We start from the raw sequence: 18,947 nt of genomic DNA, 5'->3' as shown, positions 1-18,947 counted from the left end.
TCGTTGTGTGGGTAATCTTTGAGCTGAAGGTCCTCTTGAGAGAAGGTAATAGGAATGTGAGACCATCTTGATTTGATGAAGGGTCCTTGCACCCCAACATGCTGTACTCTTCTCTGCGCTTCCTTCTTCTGCTTCTTGTTAGCTGGCTCTGAGGACGAGCCACCTGTGATCGGGAGCACCAGCTTCGGGTCCGAAGCAACTCCAGCTTGATTGTTGAACGAAGCCATCAGCTCAGAAAAGTGGAAGTGAGTTCACCGGAGGTGGGCGCCAATGTTGGGGACTTGTTCTCAAATGCTAAGAGTTAAGAACAAGGCAACATAAAAAGTGTTAAGTGTTAAAGTCCTTCGTCCTTCGAAGCATTATGTCCCTTCGGGAAATAATGAGTTTCGGACGAAGGTCATAAAAGACATACCTTCGTAAACATAACAAGTAATGACGAAGGACTCATATAAAGCATGAAATATAATATAAGCATCATCATAGAATCATTTCTATTTTATTAACATGGAAAAATAGAAATGATTTCAAATTACAAATGTACCTTCGGTCCTGAGAGAAGGTAAAAGTACAAGCGTGACGCAAAAGCAAATGCCAAGTCAGCGTGAACAGTACGAGGGTACTGTTCATCTATTTATAGACACAGGACGCAGCCTGTGACGAATTACAATTATGCCCTTTACAAAAGTTTACAACATTATCTTAGACCTCTATGGATAAAAAGGTCATTCTATCTTTATGTCGGTTTGCAACGCCGAAGCTCTATAAAAAGGAACCTTCGGCCATTTCCTGGGGACGATTTCAGCCGAAGCTGCTTCTTCACGCAAGACCTTCGGCGCAACGAAGCATGGGCCCAACAATTGCCAACATCGACATTTCCTTTCTCCACCACTATATCCATTGTGATTTGGTCTGTACCAACTACCCATCAGATTAAAAGTGTCAAACATAATTTTATTGACAAAAGTATTTTAAGTATATAAAGTACATCGTCAAATAGCACGAAACTAAATAAAAACGAACTTTAGCTTAAGTTCTTCATTCATATAGATGTGACAAGTGAACTTGTATAAACTTACGGAGGAAAGGGACACAGGCCTGCCACCATCCTATTTTGATTAAGTATACCCGATGCCATTGATCTTATAGGATGTATATCATGGCATTATTGCAAAGATACAACATTGCTCCTTATAAAAATGCTATGAGGGGAGGATGCCAGAAGCAAGGAGGTTGTTCGATCAAATGGCCCAGGTGGGGATCCAAGTAAATACAATCACGTTCAATGTTTTGATTGATGGATATGCAAAGAGTGGACAGATGGATCAGGCCAGTGCAACCTATAGGGAGATGCAAGCGAGGGGATTAGTGCCAGACTCCTGCACCTTCAACATTATTGCTGCTAGAGCTCACAAGTTCGGGTATGCTGCCCAGTTAGTCCATGACCATGACATGTTTAGTTCACATATGTCGGCTGATGGGTTGGATATGTTGGTCTGTAGGCTTTGTTGGGATCATCGATTGGATGATGCCTGGGAGCTTCTGCTTGGTGCTATTGAGCAGGGTGTTCCATTGCGTGTTACTGGATTTAATGCATTGATCGCTGCTTATAGTAAGGAGGGACTCCACGAAGAAGCTTCTGAACTGTATAGAATTATGAACAAGTTAGGACTGGCACCATCCTCGTCTACTTTTAATTACTTGATAATGGGACTCTGCAATCAAGTAAGACTTGATGAGGCACAGCTTCTTTTAGAGCACATGGTTAGCAAAGGATATTGTCTAAGTACATCATTTACTATCAGCTTGGATGCATACTTCAGAGACGGTAATGCAGTTGGCGCACTGAAATGCTGGGATGATATGAGCAAAATTGGTTTGCAGACTGATTTTATTGCCTTCTCAGCATATATTAATGACCTAAGCCGATTAGATTACGTGAATGAGGCTTATCAGGAATTTGCTGAGATGACGAGCAGAGGAATTGTACCAAACAATATTACTTACAACTCCATCATATCTACACTTTGTAAGGCAGGCAATATGACTGAAGCCTTTAAGTTAGAGCAGAATATGAGGCAGAGTGGCATTGCTTGCATAATGAAGTTCACCATAGATTTATTCAGTCTATGCAATCACTTATGTTTCCTTGTTTTCTTTTAAACTAACACATGTAGGTAGCTAAACACTATCTTACTCTTATTTTGCCAACTCATACAATCAGCCAACAGAACTTATCTTTTTACATACAGCTGATGAACATTTATTGTATCACGGCCATGTCAAATGTATCCAATGGGTTGTTTGGTCGTTTAAGCACTTTGACCAGTATGGGGTCATAATTAGCTTCATTCTATATATGTTCCTTTTTCTCAAACCTTTATTCGAATAAATTGAGACTAAATTTAGCTGACTGTCTGAAGTAGGGCTGCATGTGTTGAATGGTGTTTGGTTGGCTGTATGTGCTAAATTATTTGAGTGGTCGTGTAGATGGATGGACAATAAGCTTTTGAGCCCTGGAAGCCTTCACATTTTATCCCTGGATACATAGGGCTTGAGCTTATAGGATAATCCCAGGAAGTCCCCATTTGATTGGCCTATGTTAAGATTGAACTTCGATACTATTATTAACATTGTTGACACTATAGATTATGTCTGTGTGAATCTTTCAAGAGACTACTTCTGAAGTAGTTCCACATGGTATTGTTATCTACCATTCTACCTTCATCATTGTATTAGCTGTCACCATTAGCATTTTTCTTTCATTTTTGTTTTATCTTTGAAGACATTTTCACTTTGAAGCTTGAACAGATTTATGTTTTTGTACAATATGGCACATTCTTTTCTCATCCTTGAGTTTGGTTTCTTAATTTACCATATTTATTTTCCTTGTCCAGCTTGCAAAGAAGGGAGAACAATTCATTGATGTCCCTTATGTTGTGAAGGGTATGGATGTGTCATTTAGTGGCATATTGAGCTTTATTGAAGCTGCGGCGATTGAAAAGCTTAAAAATAATGAGTGCACACCTGCGGACCTATGCTACTCATTGCAGGTACTTGCATGCTCTTAAACTTTTCCCCCTTGTGGATAATAATTGGTTATGCTTTCTTGACAGTGACACTGATGACAGTCCTAATTTCTCAGGAAACTATCTTTGCCATGCTTGTCGAAATTACTGAACGTGCCATGGCACACTGTGATTCAAAGGACATTCTTATTGTTGGTGGCGTCGGTTGCAACGAACGTTTACAGGAGATGATGAAGATTATGTGCTCAGAAAGAGGGGGTAGGCTGTTTGCAACTGATGACCGCTATTGTATAGACAATGGGGCAATGATTGCATATACTGGTTTACTGGCGTATGCACATGGCATGACCACTCCCCTTGAGGAGTCGACATTTACACAAAGATTCCAAACTGATGAAGTTCATGCAATTTGGAGAGAGAAGGAGATGCCGGTGCTAAATAACACCCATTCAGATGCAATTGCTGAAGTTTCTATAGATGAAGCCTCCATGGCGACACCAATCGTTATAGATTACTGAGGTATAATTGGCCTTTACAATTTTGTCTTGCTGCTAATGTTTTTGCATGATAGCTAATGCAATTTGGATTGCTGGAGACAATCGCTACCAATTACTCTCCCTCTATTCCAAACTCTAAGACATTTTGCTTTTCTAGATGCATAGTGTTTGCTATGGCCCTGTTTGGAACCTCTAGAGCTAATACTGCTAAAATTAGTTGTATAGGTTTCAAACACCCACAACTAATATCCCAATTATTTGTTAGCTAACTCACAGCTAACAATTAGTTCATTAGCTGACTCAACCCAGCTAACAATTTGTTAGCTAGCTAACTAATATCTCTAGGGGTTCCAAACAGGAACCTATGTACTTAGGTGTACACTATGTCTGGATATATATAGTTAAGGCGATGTATCTAGAAAACCCAAAAACGTGTCATAATTTGAAATGGAAGGAGTACTTGGCAATTCATGTGGAGTTGTGGATGATACGATGGTGGGTGTGATCCCACTTTTCGTGCGTTTGATTTTTCTACATGATGAATATGCTCTACAAATGAAGTTTTCTAGTGCATGAGTTTTACCTAGTGTACAAACCATGCTGTTAGATGCAAAACTATGCATCTTTTTTTGGACAATACGAAACAGAAGGAACCATTATATATTTTTTATGCTTCACTGCATATCCTCATGTGTTTTACTTCTGAGCAGTCGCAATCTGATGAGGTTGTTTCTTTTCTGTCAGACAGTAAAGAGTAAATGCTTGTATGGTAAAGCCTAGAACCACTCCTAAGGCTATTACCAACTGATCTCCTATCCCATCCCCTATCTCAAACTCCACTCTACAAACAGTGTCAAACAATATCATCTATAGTTCCACATCTAAATGTGATATCTTTGCTCTGTTTGGGAAAAGCCTTCTCCAGGCACATGGCAGGGGCTCAGAATAGTTGTGTTGTTGTATGAACTGCAGCAGGTAAAATGAATATGTCGTATGCCTGACATACTTGAAGATAGCTGACATGTATCAAACCTCACCAATCACCTTAACATTCTAGTTAGTTACTTCATCGAGTGAACTTATTATTGTTGTAAACTAATAGACACATTTCTGCAAAGCTAGCTTAACTCTTAAGTTACTCTTGTTATGATAATCTGTTAAGGTTCTAAAGCAGCCTCTTTTGGATCGACATTTGATTCTTGGGAACGTGGGAAGTTATTTCGATTCACATCCAATGGACATCAGCTGAGGTGGTGGTTTTCTGTAAAATATATACATTGGATTATTATGTGGGTGTTTTGTTTTGCAAGAAAAAACTACTACGCTTATGTGTTGGATGCGAATTGAATGTCTCTAAATGTCTGGGTGCACAGGTTGATGCACAAGATATGTTGTCTTATAAACCCCACCCCCAACTAACGTGTATAGATTGCATTATCCAGAAGCGAATGTCCTTGGAATGTGGACAATGGTTTTGTTATGGTCTTATTACCTTTCGTGACGCTACGCAGATCATGGACACTGGATACGCTTCTTGATGCAAATCTGATTCGGCAAGGATAGTAGATCTTGTTCGTAGGTGTGTTGTACGTTGTCTACGGATCGGGTGTCATTCATGTAAGACAGACATGCGACTGGTAACGGGCCGTCAATATTTTGTGACATTCTGGTAGAAGATGCAGATCTGATTTGGAAAGAAAGTGGGTCATGCTACGGGCGTGGTGAAGCAGCGGTGGTGGATTTGGCCTGGCACACACATCAGCAGGCAGCATCACCGTAGCTGGGCAGGGCCAGCGACTTCGCGCGCACAATGTAAAACTTGGATGCAGACCCAGATTTTATATACTCTAAAAATATTATAGTATTAGCAATATTATGGTTTAAGTTACAAAGTTTTTAGATGAGCTATCAAACACCTTTTGACTGAAAAACTACAGTATTCGTAAATACCGTGGTATTTTTTGGAACTATGAAAAAACTGAGTTGCCAAACAGGGCTTAGTGTTTCAGTGGACTCGAGAACATGAGTTTGCCTTCCAAACATTGAAATGGCTCTTCACACTGCACATGTGCTCGCCTTCCCAGACATATTCAAACAAATTCTGTTACGTACAACACATTAATGGATGGCATTTGCAGTAATGTTCTTGATCGAGCTATGATACTTACTGGCAGGCTTATTAAAATGGCTTTTAAGCCAAACACTATCACACTCAACGTTTTCCTTTCTCATTTCTGCAAGCAAGGATTTGGGAATAGAGCCCTCATGTGGGCTGAGAAGCTCAGAGAAGATGCTTTTGTTTTTGATGGTGCTACAAGAAATATAATTGACTGGGCACGAAGGGAAATGGAGGATGACCCCCAGGCTAACAACGAGGACATAGGAAGATGCATGTTTCTTGAGTTCTTAATGTTCATGACATATGAGGCTATGCTCAACAGCAGATCCTCAAAGGCTACACATATGCTTACAGAAAAAGGTTTTGATCCTGCTAGCAGCAGCATGATTAGAAAGGAGGTGAAAATGGGATTGACTGTAATTGCTTGTTTATTGCTGAACCAAACCTTCCTGATTGATCCCAAATACCCCTCCTTTTGCCTAATTAACCCCTGTTGGGGACTTGTTCTCAAATGCTATGAATTAAGAACAAGGCAACATAGAAAATGTTAATCGTTAAGGTCCTTCGTCCTCCGAAGCATTATTTCCCTTAGGATATAATGGTTTACGGACGAAGGTTATGAAGAACGTACCTTCTTAGATTCATTAGATAATGACAAGAAATGAAATATAAAGAATATAAGAGACAACATGGACAATTATATATTATCATTAGGTATAAACAGAAATATCGTTGAATTACAAGTGTACCTTTAATCAGAATGAAGGTACGAGCGTGACGCAAAAAGCGAATGCCAAGTCAGCGTGAACAGTACGGGAGTACTGTTCACCTATTTATAGGCACGGGACACAGCCCATATAAAATTACATTCATGCCCTTTACATTTGATAATAATTCTATGGTAATCTATCGAGGTCTGAATAGCCTTTTCATCTTTAAGTCGGTTTCGTTTTCTGCAACCACGCCGAAGCTTTCCTGCTGACATCTTCGGCATTGTATCAAGACCTTCGTATTATCCTGGTCTTCTCCTGGCGTGATAACGACTTGAGTTCGAAGGTACCTGCTCACACATTATACTTCCAGAAATACTGTTAAATCCTGTTTTTGAGGACCTTCGGATGCCGAAGGTCCCCAACAGTAGCCCCTCGCAATATTAATTTGTTTGAAATAAAAAATTTAGATTGCGACATGGACGAAGGCTTTACGCCGAAGGTCCGAAAAAAACACCTTCCCTTTGCTAGAATAGCAACATTCACTGACAAGCAGGGTCTTTCAATTTTCAACGCTCTTGGCGTATAAATACAGTCATACCGCAAACTCATTTGACACGCTCTCTGGCCAATTGCTCCTGTTCACTCAATTTTTAGCTCTTGTGCACTAAGATTTGTTAAGCCTTTAGTTTTGAAGCTTCGGCTTTGAAAATAGTTTTTAGTGTCTCCGAAGATGTCTGAAGATAAGAAGACTGCTGCTGAGATGAAGCTGAGCCTGGACGAAGAGAAAAACTTGGGATTTCTTATAGCGATGTCAAAGACCAATACAGAAAAAATCACCAAGGAGATTCTGGAAGGTTTGTCTGAAGATACTGGTGATAGTGACAGCTATGATGTGGACAGTGGTGGTGAGGACTCCGAAGATCGTCCCTGGCGACCAAGCCATTCAGTTTATGGTAAATCAACTATCAAAGAGAACCATCTTGCCAACATGAGAGGAAGGTATTTCCGGGATTTATCCATTGTGAGGGCCGACGAAGGGGAAAAAACGTGCCCACACCCTGAAGAAAATGAAGTCGTGGTGTTCCGAAGCTTTTTGAAAGCTGGACTACGATTTCCTTTGAGCAGCTTCGTCGTGGAGGTGCTGAAAATCTTCGAAGTCTATCTTCACCAACTTACCCCCGAAGCAATCATAAAGCTAAATATCTTCATGTGGGCCGTGAGAAGCCAAGGCTTGCAGCCTGATGCAAAAAGCTTCTGCAACATACACGAATTATCATACGAAACAAAACCTTGGGGCAAAGAACAGTATCACAATAATTTTGGCTGCTACAGCTTCGTTTCCCGGTCCGGGTCAAGCTGTCCAGTGCCAACCTTTCGGAAGAGATGGCCCGGAGATTGGATGACAGAATGGTTTTATGTTAAAAATGATCTGACAGTACGAGAAGATATCAAAGGTATAATCATGCGCCCTATTTGGCAAAGCTTCGGCCTTCGGAGGCCGAAGGTTGAAATGAATGAAGCTGCCGAAGAATGCCAGAGGGCCTTCGGCGCAGTCTGCTCTTTCATTGGAACGAGAGACTTAGTACAAGAGCATATTGCCTTCAGGGTATGGCCACTTGCGGAGAAATGGGAAATGCCACAAGAAACAGTAAAAGAGGCCGACGAAGGTGGACTTATCAGGTTGAAGTACACTTTTAAATTTGGAGATAAATTCGTTGAACCAGATGATGACTGGTTAAAAAGTATTGAAAATTTAAGTGATGAACTGCTTGGGGCTTATTCGAAGGCCGAAGACACTGCAATGTCAGCAGCCTTCGGAGGCCGAAAAAAGAAGAGGCTGAATCGGGTATTTGATGCAATCCGGTTTGTCTACCCTGACTATTGCTATCCCATTCGAAGGCAGAAGAGGAAAAACACAATCTCTGCAAAAGAAGAAGCTGCAACTGCTCCTAGGGAGCCAGAACCGAAAAGAAAGAAGTTAAAGGTCCTTACACATCGGCCGCGGTATATTGAACCAGCTTCGGTGCCTGAGTTTACCGGAGAAACCTCTTCGGCCACCGAAGCTAAAGAACCAATCGAGCCAACCTTGCTGCCAGAAGTCACAGAAACGGCCGAAGTGCCAACAAAGATAGAATTAGAGCAATCAAAAATTTTGTTATCAGAAACGAAGGAGAAAGCCAAAGCGCCGTTCTCAGAAAAAATGGAAGAGGTAAAAACAGCAACTGAGGGATCCAAAACATCAGAAGTTTTGAGTCATGCGGCAAACATTGAGACAGCAAAAAATCCAAAAGTGCCAGCAGTGACTCCAAAAAGAAAGAGAATGGCAAATGTGCTAGATGTACTGGAAACGATCAAATCTTCAAGCACACCTCCGCAAAGGGCTGCTGTTAGTCCTGAAACAACTGAAATTTCTGGTTCTAAAGTTCCAGGGCAAGAGACCGAAGCCGAAGCTGGGCCCCCAGAGCCTGTAAAGATAAAATCCTTGGAAAGTGAGGCAGAAAAATTAACAAAGCCAACTTTAGTTGAAGAAACCAGTGTCATTGCCCCCGAAGCATCCTCCAAAGTTCGTGATTATATTGTTCGTCATGCTTCGGGGAAAAAACTATCAGAAAAAGAAGAGCAAGAGGCCCAGCACTATGCCCAAAAACTGAAATATCCAAAAGGGGCGTTAATATTCAATGGCAGTGGAGAAGAAGACTTCTTGTATTGTCTTCCCGACAGCAAGGAAATTTCTGTCTACCGGGAGATTAGCAGGAGCTTCGGATTCCCAACTTTAGAAGACGGGCTCTCGGTGCTGTCGAAGAACGATCTGGCCGACAGCCTAGCTTACAATAGCTTAAAGGTGCGACAAATGAAATCCTTGTATCTTTTGTTGACTCCAAAATTTTTCGTTTGTTTAAACCTATTGACGCACACATATTTTTCTTTGCAGGGCTTGATACTTAGCAATGCCCTTAGGGCACAGAAGGATGTTGAAGACGAAGGGTGTTCTATAGCCCTGAGCAACCTTCGTTCCGAAGTTATTGAACTGAGGAACGAAGGTCTCGAAAAAGATAAAATGTTGTACTCGTTGATAAATAAAATAAAGGAGGACGAAGCTGCTTTTAAAAGTCAAGCAGAAGCTCAGAAGCGCGAAATTGAAGACCTTCGGAAACAACTGGCGAGAGCCAAAGAAGAACGCATACTTGAAGAAACAAAGCGAGAACTCAGCGACCAATGGGCCGATCACCTAGAAATAACTGTTGAAGAGCTTCGTTCGTCCAAAAAGCGATGTTACAACAAATCTATAGAATGTGTTAAGAAGTTAAAGGCTAGCTTCGCCAAGGTCGGCGCATTCTCAAGTGAGGAAAACTTTTCGAGGGGCAATCCCGAAGGTGTCATCGAATGGATTGACCACGAAGCTGAAGCCTTCGAAGAAATTTTAAATAGCCGAGGAGATATATGTGCCTTCTCTGGCGCCAGAGGGATTGCCACCATCTTAGAGAAGAAGGGCTGCGAACATGTAAAGATTTTAGCTCAATCCGAAGCTGCTTTGCCCTTTGAAGATGCAAAAGATCCTTCGGCTGAAGCTAGTATAGTTGGTGGAAAATTTTTTACTGATATCTGGGATAATGGTGGCCGAGAAATGGCCGGAGAAATTATTCGAAGAAGTGAAAAGGGCATTCACGATGCTAGAGAAGTAGCTGAGGCCGCTGAGAAGAACGCAGAGGCCGAAGGTCAATTAGGTATTAACTAATAGCTTTTATCGTGTTGTAATCTTAGATTTTAAGGTTTGTTTGCAATTTGTAATAGCAATGTATCCGTATCCTCTGTTACTTCAGATCCTGCTAAAGCGTCTTCGGGCCCTCAGCCGAAAGGAGACGACGAAATTAAAAAGATGGCTGAAGATATTATGGACGAAGTCGTCAATCGGCTCCTGAACGAGGCTGCCGAAGTCGTTTTGAGAGAAGATTAAGTATTCTTGTAAAACAAAAACTTCGGAAATATAATATACTAACATTTGGTAACCACAAATGTAATATACCTATTTTTGTTAGTCAATTCTTTACGATGCATGAAACTTTACACGTACCGCTTTTGAGTCTTTGACGAAAAAACACCTTCCCTTCTTTTCATGCTTCGTGAAGAAGAATTTTTCATTGTCACAACAATATCCAATGTTCTGATGAATAATATCCAGGCTTCGTAAAAATATTTTCCGAAGCTACCCTTCCGAAGATCAATGATGTATCTTTTGGTGACTGATTTCTGTCTCTCTTTTTGTTTTCAAAACATTCTTCCGTAGATTGATAATGTGTCCACCTCTTGTGCCATGTGCAAGATGATGTATGATGCTTATGCTATGCGAAATGATGCGATGATGTTATGTTATGTGAGATGATGTTTACTCCAAAGATATACACGCATCCCTGCAATAAAACACAATCTTTTATAAGCCTCCCTTAGGAGCTTCTTCGCCTTTTACTTCAGCGGAATCAGCGTTTATTTTTCGCTGTAAGCCTCCCTTAGGAGCTTCTTCGCCTTTTACTTTCAGCGGTATTCGCGTTGACTTTTCGCGCTTCGCCTTTTACTTAGGCGGTATCAGCGTTGACTTTTCGCTGTATGCTCTGCATTCCCTTTGGAACGACTTTGGAGCAGAAAACTTACACTGCGCTCCCTTTGGAACGACTTTTTTGTGACTTCGGTAAACTTACTCTGCGTTCCTTAGAACGACTTTTTGTTGCTTCGAAGAATTTTCGATAGTTCGAAGGTCGTCTTTGGAATTTTCGATATTTTAACCAATATATGCCTGTGAAGAAAGTATATTTTCCTTGTAGGAATCAACGAAACTAATTACATGAAACCTAAACAATGTCCTTTATTACATAAAATAAAACTGAATGAAAAAGATTGCTATTAAGGTAGGATATTCGTCAATAGATGTGCTTTGATTCTGGCACAGTGCTATTGACTGTACGAGCTTCGGATTGCTCTCTGAAGTCCCTCTGGTGTGGAGCATACTGGCTCCCTTCTGGCTGCTGGCCTTGTTGCAACGGAGGTGGAGGCGGAGGCTGTTGCCAGGAAGCTTGAGGCTGACTCGCCGAAGCAACAGAAACTGCAGGATGATTGCCCACATATTCTGGAATGTAGGGCGAATGATACGAAGCTGTATGCATGACCTGCTTCGGCTGAGCTTGTTGCGCTGCTGCCTCAGCTATTTCCTTTTGTTTCTGAATAGTGACATGGCACATCCTGGTAGTATGGCCTTTGTTCTCACCGCAGAATAAGCAAAAGATTCTTCTTGGTTGATCGCCAAATCTTCCTCCAAAGCCCCTGGCGCCTCTGCCTCTTGGAGCTGGTGGTCGGAAGGAGCTTTGCTGTTGCCCCGAAGCCTGTGAGGAACATTGTGGCCTTTGCTGTTGGCTTCCTCTGTCATCATTTTGTGTAGAGTTATGAATTGACCTGACGTGTCTCGGGTAGAACCTCCCTCCGAAGCCCCTGGTCATTTCAGAAAACCTGAAAGCCTCCTCCCTTCTTTGGCGAAAATCATTATCGGCCCGAATGTACTCATCCATCTTCTGGAGCAGCTTCTCCAAAGTTTGAGGAGGCTTCCGAGCGAAGTACTGAGCTGACGGTCCTGGCCGAAGCCCCTTGATCATGGCCTCAATGACAATTTCATTGGGCACCGTTGGTGCCTGTGCCCTCAAACGCAAGAACCTTCGGACATATGCCTGAAGGTATTCTTCGTGATCTTGGGTGCACTGGAACAGAGCCTGAGCAGTGACCGGCTTCGTTTGAAATCCTTGGAAGCTAGTTAACAACAAGTCCTTCAGCTTCTGCCATGAAGTGATCGTTCCTGGTCGAAGGGAGGAATACCAGGTTTGAGCCACACTCCTGACAGCCATAACGAAAGATTTGGCCATGACTGAAGCATTGCCACCATACGAAGATACTGTTGCTTCGTAGCTCATCAAAAACTGCTTCGGGTCTGAGTGACCATCGAATATAGGAAGCTGAGGCGGCTTGTAAGACGGAGGCCACGGTGTAGCCTGCAACTCGGCGGACAGAGGAGAAGCGTCATCAAAAACAAAATTCCCATGATGGAAATTGTCATACCAGTCATCTTCGTTAGGGAAACCCTCCTGATGAAGATCTTGATGTTGAGGCCTTCGGTGCTGCTCATCCTGGACAAGATGACGAACTTCTTCAGAGGCTTCGTCTATCTGCCTCTGCAGTTCAGCTAGCCTGGCCATCTTTTCCTTCTTCCTCTGTACTTGTTGATGAAGCATCTCCATATCTCTGATCTCTTGATCTATCTCGTCGTCTGGTGGTGTTGGACTGACAGCCTTCCTTTTCTGGCTTCGGGCCTCCCGCAAGGAGACTGTCTCCTGATTGTGGTCCAGAGGTTGCAGAGCTGCAGCCCCAGTCGCTGAAATCTTCTTCGGCGCCATAACCAAGGTTTATGATCGCCGAAGGTGTTCAAAAAACTCAGAGTGGAAGTGAGTTCACCGGAGGTGGGCGCCAATGTTGGGGACTTGTTCTCAAATGCTATGAATTAAGAACAAGGCAACATAGAAAATGTTAATCGTTAAGGTCCTTCGTCCTCCGAAGCATTATTTCCCTTAGGATATAATGGTTTACGGACGAAGGTTATGAAGAACGTACCTTCTTAGATTCATTAGATAATGACAAGAAATGAAATATAAAGAATATAAGAGACAACATGGACAATTATATATTATCATTAGGTATAAACAGAAATATCGTTGAATTACAAGTGTACCTTTAATCAGAATGAAGGTACGAGCGTGACGCAAAAAGCGAATGCCAAGTCAGCGTGAACAGTACGGGAGTACTGTTCACCTATTTATAGGCACGGGACATAGCCCATATAAAATTACATTCATGCCCTTTACATTTGATAATAATTCTATGGTAATCTATCGAGGTCTGAATAGCCTTTTCATCTTTAAGTCGGTTTCGTTTTCTGCAACCACGCCGAAGCTTTCCTGCTGACATCTTCGGCATTGTATCAAGACCTTCGTATTATCCTGGTCTTCTCCTGGCGTGATAACGACTTGAGTTCGAAGGTACCTGCTCACACATTATACTTCCAGAAATACTGTTAAATCCTGTTTTTGAGGACCTTCGGATGCCGAAGGTCCCCAACTACCCCTGTTACGAGCGCCTATAAATGTTCCCGACCGTAACAATAGCTCAAGGTTACACCTGGAAACTGGGGAGAAAAGGAAGATGTAATTCAGTCTGAGTTTTATAATATGTTATTTAGGTGATCATTAAGATAGATGGAAATCACAACTTGCTTGTCAGATCATTTCAAATTCAAATGTGCATTTTCAAATTCAAATGTGTGTATTCAATAACATATATTCAATGCTCATCTGCTTTCTTTGTTGTATCAACCAAATGACCACTAAACAATAGGAAGCTAAAAAGGAGCCAAAATAGAGAAATAAAAGGCAAAAATACATCTTCACCTAAAAACCAAAATAATTAAGTGCATTACAAGTTGTTAATTGCCATTCATTCATCAATGTCAGTTACGGCGTAAGGACCTCCTTATAAACGATATTCTTTGTGTATGTTGCGCCATTTATCGCTGAGTTCCTTTCAACCCCCTTCTTCTTCTTCTTCTCATCGTGGACTGGAATGGCAAGTATCTTCACTTTTGATCGAGTGGTGGCCCTTGATAGAGCAACATAAAGTTGACCATGAGAGAACACTGGTTCCGGCAAGTACACACCAACATTAGGAATCGTCTGGCCCTGGGCCTTGTTAACTGTCATGGCAAAACTTAGTCTTATCGGAAACTGCTTCCTTTTAAACTGGAAAGGGAACATCTCATCATCAGAGGGGCACAGGGGTATACGAGGCAAGAAAATTCGCATTCCTGCATGTTGGCCAAGGACAATTTCAGCATCAATACTGTTTTTTTGGAAACCACGAACCACCAACCTCGTGCCATTGCAAAGTCCATTAGCAGGGTCTATATTCCTAAGCAACATGATTGGGCATCCAACTTTGAGCTTCAGAACGTGCGGGGGTAGTCCATTAGGAGTCAGCGTGTTTAGAAACTCCGATGGGTAATAGTTATTAGGATCATCCACCGTGGTGTCAAAACTATGGTACATCATCTGCTCCCCTTGGAAACGATCGATCATCCTCATATTTATCATATCCACCCAGTCATTCCGTGTAGACAATATTGCTCTTGAAGTGATGTAGCTTGTGTTAGACATGTTTTCATTTAGATTGGGGTAAATGTCATCTATCAGTCTATCAAGGTCGCGGTCATTACCAGTATATGGCACACATACCTCATCTGGAAGACGAACATCACCATCATTGTTCGCTTCCTCAGTTCCACCACCGACGCGCAACAAATATTCTGCAAACCATGGGTCGCTCTGTGCCCTCATGTTTTGAACAAGCTTTAGGTGGCACATGGATTCCCAGAGGTAAGAACTCCGTAGAGAGGCAGCAACTATCTGAGCCCTTGACCCCTTGCGTACAACAGGGAGTACTTGTCTGAAATCACCCCCGAACACAACAGTCCTCCCACCAAAGGGTAGCCTAGGCCGTCCCATTATATCACGCATGCTATTGTCTAGCGCCTCAATTGCTTGTCTCTTAGTCATTGATGCCTCGTCCCAGATAATGAGCGATGCTTTTTGTAGCAACTTTGTTGTCCCGCTTTGTTTCGTGAAGCTACATACAGCACCATCATCAATAGTAAGTGGTATCTTGAAGCGTGAATGGGCAGTCCTCCCCCCAGGCAATATGGAAGCCGCAACACCAGATGTAGCTGTTGCAACTGCAATCTTGTCCTGACTGCGTAGTGCCGCAAGCAATGCCTTATACAGATAGGTCTTTCCAGTCCCACCAGGCCCATCCACAAAGAACACTCCACCGTTATTGGTGTCAACTACAGATAGGATCTTATCATAGGCAAACCTCTGCTCCTCATTTAGGGTTTCTTTCATAGCAACGTCTTCTGCTGTCGGCTCGATACTTTCCTCCTCGTAAATCTCTCTATCAGTACCATGTGAATCGTCATATTTGTCGATGATAGCAGGGAGAGGGAATGTCTTTATGTCTTTACCCATTGACTGCAAAATGTTTCTAATGTCAATCAAGACCATCTGTTGCACATGGGTTTTGCTTTGAGTACTACGGTGATAGTCCTCTGACATTGAGTCAAGGTGTCTCTGCCATAATTCTGCCACATCGTTCGGCTCGCAGTATACCAGTATTGTTGCAAACAACCTTCGTAGTGCTGACGGCATTTGGTAAATAGCGGCTTCGTTGAGACACTCATCTATTGTGTCGTCTGCTTCAAGCAGTCCCCTCCTTTGTGCTGCCTCACGAAAAGATGGTAGTGTGTCACCATCTACTGTCCTTAGATCCGCATAGGAGGTAGCACCCGTCACATGGTTTAAGAGAAGTCGAAGATAAAAGCGCTCCCCCTCAGCTGGATGAGCAGAGACTATTCTACCAACCTGTCCACCCGTGTTTCGTTTCCTCCTTTGCCACACTTTGCCTTGCTGCAAAGTGTACCACTCAGGAAAATCACGGTAAAGGATGCCCCGAGCCTCCTCGTGTAGCCTATTTGCCTCAAAATATGCCGTAAGCATTGACCTATCGGCACCTGGACGTTGGACAACATGATTTACTTTAGCACGCTCGTGAAATGACACCATATGCATGTTTTCAAGATGGAGCTGCAGTTGCATCACTGGAGGAGAGTTTTGACTTAGATCAAAGTTGAATATCCTCCAAAGGGCTTCTGGAGGGGTCACCCACCTAGCATCTCTATACTGCTTGATCTCATCAACGTCACCATCAGCCTTGTTTGCGTCTGTCACAGCCACAGACGCACGATCGTGGCCTTTGTATATGTATTTGAACAAGTATTTGACAGCCTTGATGCTCCCGCATGCCTCAACATTGATGTGACAGTTGAAGAGCCGGAGGAGGTAAGGGTTGTAAGGGACGACCCATCTGTTGTCCAATTCACAACCTCGAACTGTTTCCTTACGCCCATCATCACGACGCCTATAAATAGGATATGAATCCTTTCCTTGAGACGTTGCATTGCTAAAAGCTCTAGGATAATGGTTTTTGCATGAAGCACGACCCTTAGTGCATGGGCATTTAGGATTTAGCAACCCGCACGGTCCATGCATCATATGCTTGATAACCATCTTGTATAGTTCAGGGTACTTCTTCTTGTCAGGGATCTCAGCGGAGATAAGGTGATCATACTGATCAGGACAAGTTAGCTTGTACTTTCTCTGCATGATGAGTAGGAAATGGACATGAGGCAAACCTCGCTTCTGGAACTCCACAACATAGACATAAGCTCGGATTTTTCCAAGAATATGATGCTTAGTCAATCTCTTCTTCAGTTCCTCTAGTTTTGCACGGAATATGCGAACAACAAGGTCCGGACGATCCTGTGGTGACTGCATAGGGAGAAGCTCTCTGGTTATTTCATCCCAATTGGGGTTGCACGTCATAGTGAGGAATATGTCTGGCTTCCCAAACTTCCGCACAAGGGCCATAGCATCCATATACCGACGTCTCATGTCACGAGGACCACCGATAAATGATGTAGACATCACGGTTCGCTTTCCAATTTTGTCTGCTCTGTTCTCGCCTTCATGCAAGCTATCTACCAAACCCTTGTATAGATCTGCCCTTAATCTGTCTTGGTTTTTACGTATGAAATCCAAACGAGAGCTCTCAATCTTGATGTAGGTGTCAACCGCGAACTGTTGGAAAAGCCGCTTCCCATGAAGTATTGGATTGAATATACTTGGACGAATTTGGAATCTGTAGCAGTAATAGTCACGTACAGACACGCATAGATGGCTAGGTCGTTCTGCAACCGCAAGGTTTATTAATTAGTGTTGCTAAAAACATATTTAACAAAGGATTATATAAGAATCACAAAGAAATAACTAACCTGTATCATCATTGTTTGCATCACTTCTCCTATGTTGATCGCGGTACGCGTCTACTTCGTCCATGGAAACATTGGACTTAGGAATATTGGCATGCCATCCAAGTTCACCTTTAGGGAAGAACAATGGATATGATAGTGCATCATAGCATCCATGATATGAACGGATGCCGTGGCTTGACCTATCCTTCCCATGCAGCGTAACACTATTACTGAATTGACCTCGACGTTCACTCCCCTCAATCCAAACTGCAGCGACCTCCGAAGTGATGGGTACATTATATAACTTCTGGTTCAGCGTTTGGTCAAGGTTCAAGGCGATATGGTAGTCTTCAATGTTATCAACGTTCCCCATACTCCTAAGGTGCTCAGAGTATGGGTTTCCCTTAAGTATTTCAACCAACTGTTTAATAACTGCCTTGTCTTTCTCAAATTGCTCTTGACGACATTTACGATATCTATGCTCGAGGCTGGGATCATCATCGTAGAAGTAGAGTTCAAGGTGTTTATGTTCCGCCCCAACTTCCCTGCCGAACGACCTTACGTTGTGGTACATCATGCCATGTGCACGGAACGTGTAGATACCACAATCCATGTTTGTAGTCATACTATCAAGGCAACAATACAGAGAAGTGAATGAGAAATGGCCGTTAAAAAATCGAATGTTATCACGGAAGTGCCTCGCATCAGCATCTGAACACTCCCACAGCCTCCTAAGTTGGGGTGGTGTCTCGAACGGGGCTAGATCAATCTGTCCATTACGACAACAAAATCCAGGTGGTTCATACTGAAACTTCTTCGCTTTGCAGTAATCGCAGTCAGCAACAGTGCTCAGCAAATGTGTTTCTTCAGGTATGTTACTATACACCTTGTCGTACAAGTCAGGTACGTCAGGGTTGACAGTAAAGGCATCTTGGGTTTCATCAATCTCGATATCCTCAATAGATTCACCATCTAAATTTGTTTTCGAGGAACAACGGGTAAGACGAATAACTTTAGAAACTTTCAAATCCTATATCCTATATATATACTATTACAAACATTATGTAAGTACCTTGCCCAGCGAATAGGTATCCATCTTCTTCGTCATCATCTTCAAAAAGTACATCCTCGTCATGATTCTCTACAAAGAGCACACCTTCATCGGCATCTATTGATTCACATGGTTTTAACCACTAAGAATAATTAGGGAACTAATTGTGGAAGGAGCTTGTAATTACCATTGGTGGTGACATTCGGGGTTATCTGTCGTTGCATCCCAACGTCTGCTCCTTCAGTCATTATGTCACTATGTGGAGCAGTGACTGGACATGGGCTTGTACTTTCTATTGACGGAAAGTTGTGTTAAATCAATTGGCCACTATAAGTTAAGTATCATATCAATTAAGGACGAATTAGTAATTACTGTTGTTTTCGATCTCTGAAGCAATCGCGTGATCAATTTCATTGTGCTCACCGCCTTCCATGTCGTGATCCCTAGTTGCAGTAGCAAAGTTTCTTCTAATGGCAGATTGAAATTTCTGGTTTTGACGAGATATCAGGCTCTGTCTTTCGCGAGACGACACATGATGCTCATGCCGTTGTCTTCTAGGAGACTGTGTCATTTTGTCCATGTCAACATCCTTA

General features: G+C 42.5%; 2 protein-coding genes across 2 annotated transcripts; both read left to right on the top strand.

The window, feature by feature from the left end:
• The first annotated feature begins 1,211 nt into the window (after positions 1–1,211).
• On the top strand, positions 1,212–2,683 carry LOC109942479 (pentatricopeptide repeat-containing protein At1g62670, mitochondrial-like). The gene is made up of 3 exons (XM_020544536.2): positions 1,212–1,418; positions 1,500–2,035; positions 2,646–2,683. Exons 1-3 carry the CDS (start codon positions 1,213–1,215, stop codon positions 2,681–2,683), a joined length of 780 nt encoding a protein of 259 aa, XP_020400125.1. The 5' UTR covers position 1,212.
• A 214-nt stretch (positions 2,684–2,897) lies between these two features.
• On the top strand, positions 2,898–3,675 carry LOC103638062 (probable tRNA N6-adenosine threonylcarbamoyltransferase). The gene is made up of 2 exons (XM_020544182.1): positions 2,898–3,050; positions 3,143–3,675. The coding sequence occupies exons 1-2, from the start codon at positions 2,946–2,948 to the stop codon at positions 3,542–3,544; spliced, it is 507 nt and encodes a 168-aa protein (XP_020399771.1). The 5' UTR covers positions 2,898–2,945; the 3' UTR covers positions 3,545–3,675.
• The last annotated feature ends 15,272 nt before the right edge of the window (positions 3,676–18,947 follow it).

Source organism: Zea mays, chromosome 9 (assembly GCF_902167145.1).
Source record: "Zea mays cultivar B73 chromosome 9, Zm-B73-REFERENCE-NAM-5.0, whole genome shotgun sequence".
Taxonomy (NCBI): domain Eukaryota; kingdom Viridiplantae; phylum Streptophyta; class Magnoliopsida; order Poales; family Poaceae; genus Zea; species Zea mays.
The sequence above is the reverse complement of the archived record's forward strand: the minus strand, read 5'-3'. Positions and strand labels throughout refer to the sequence as shown.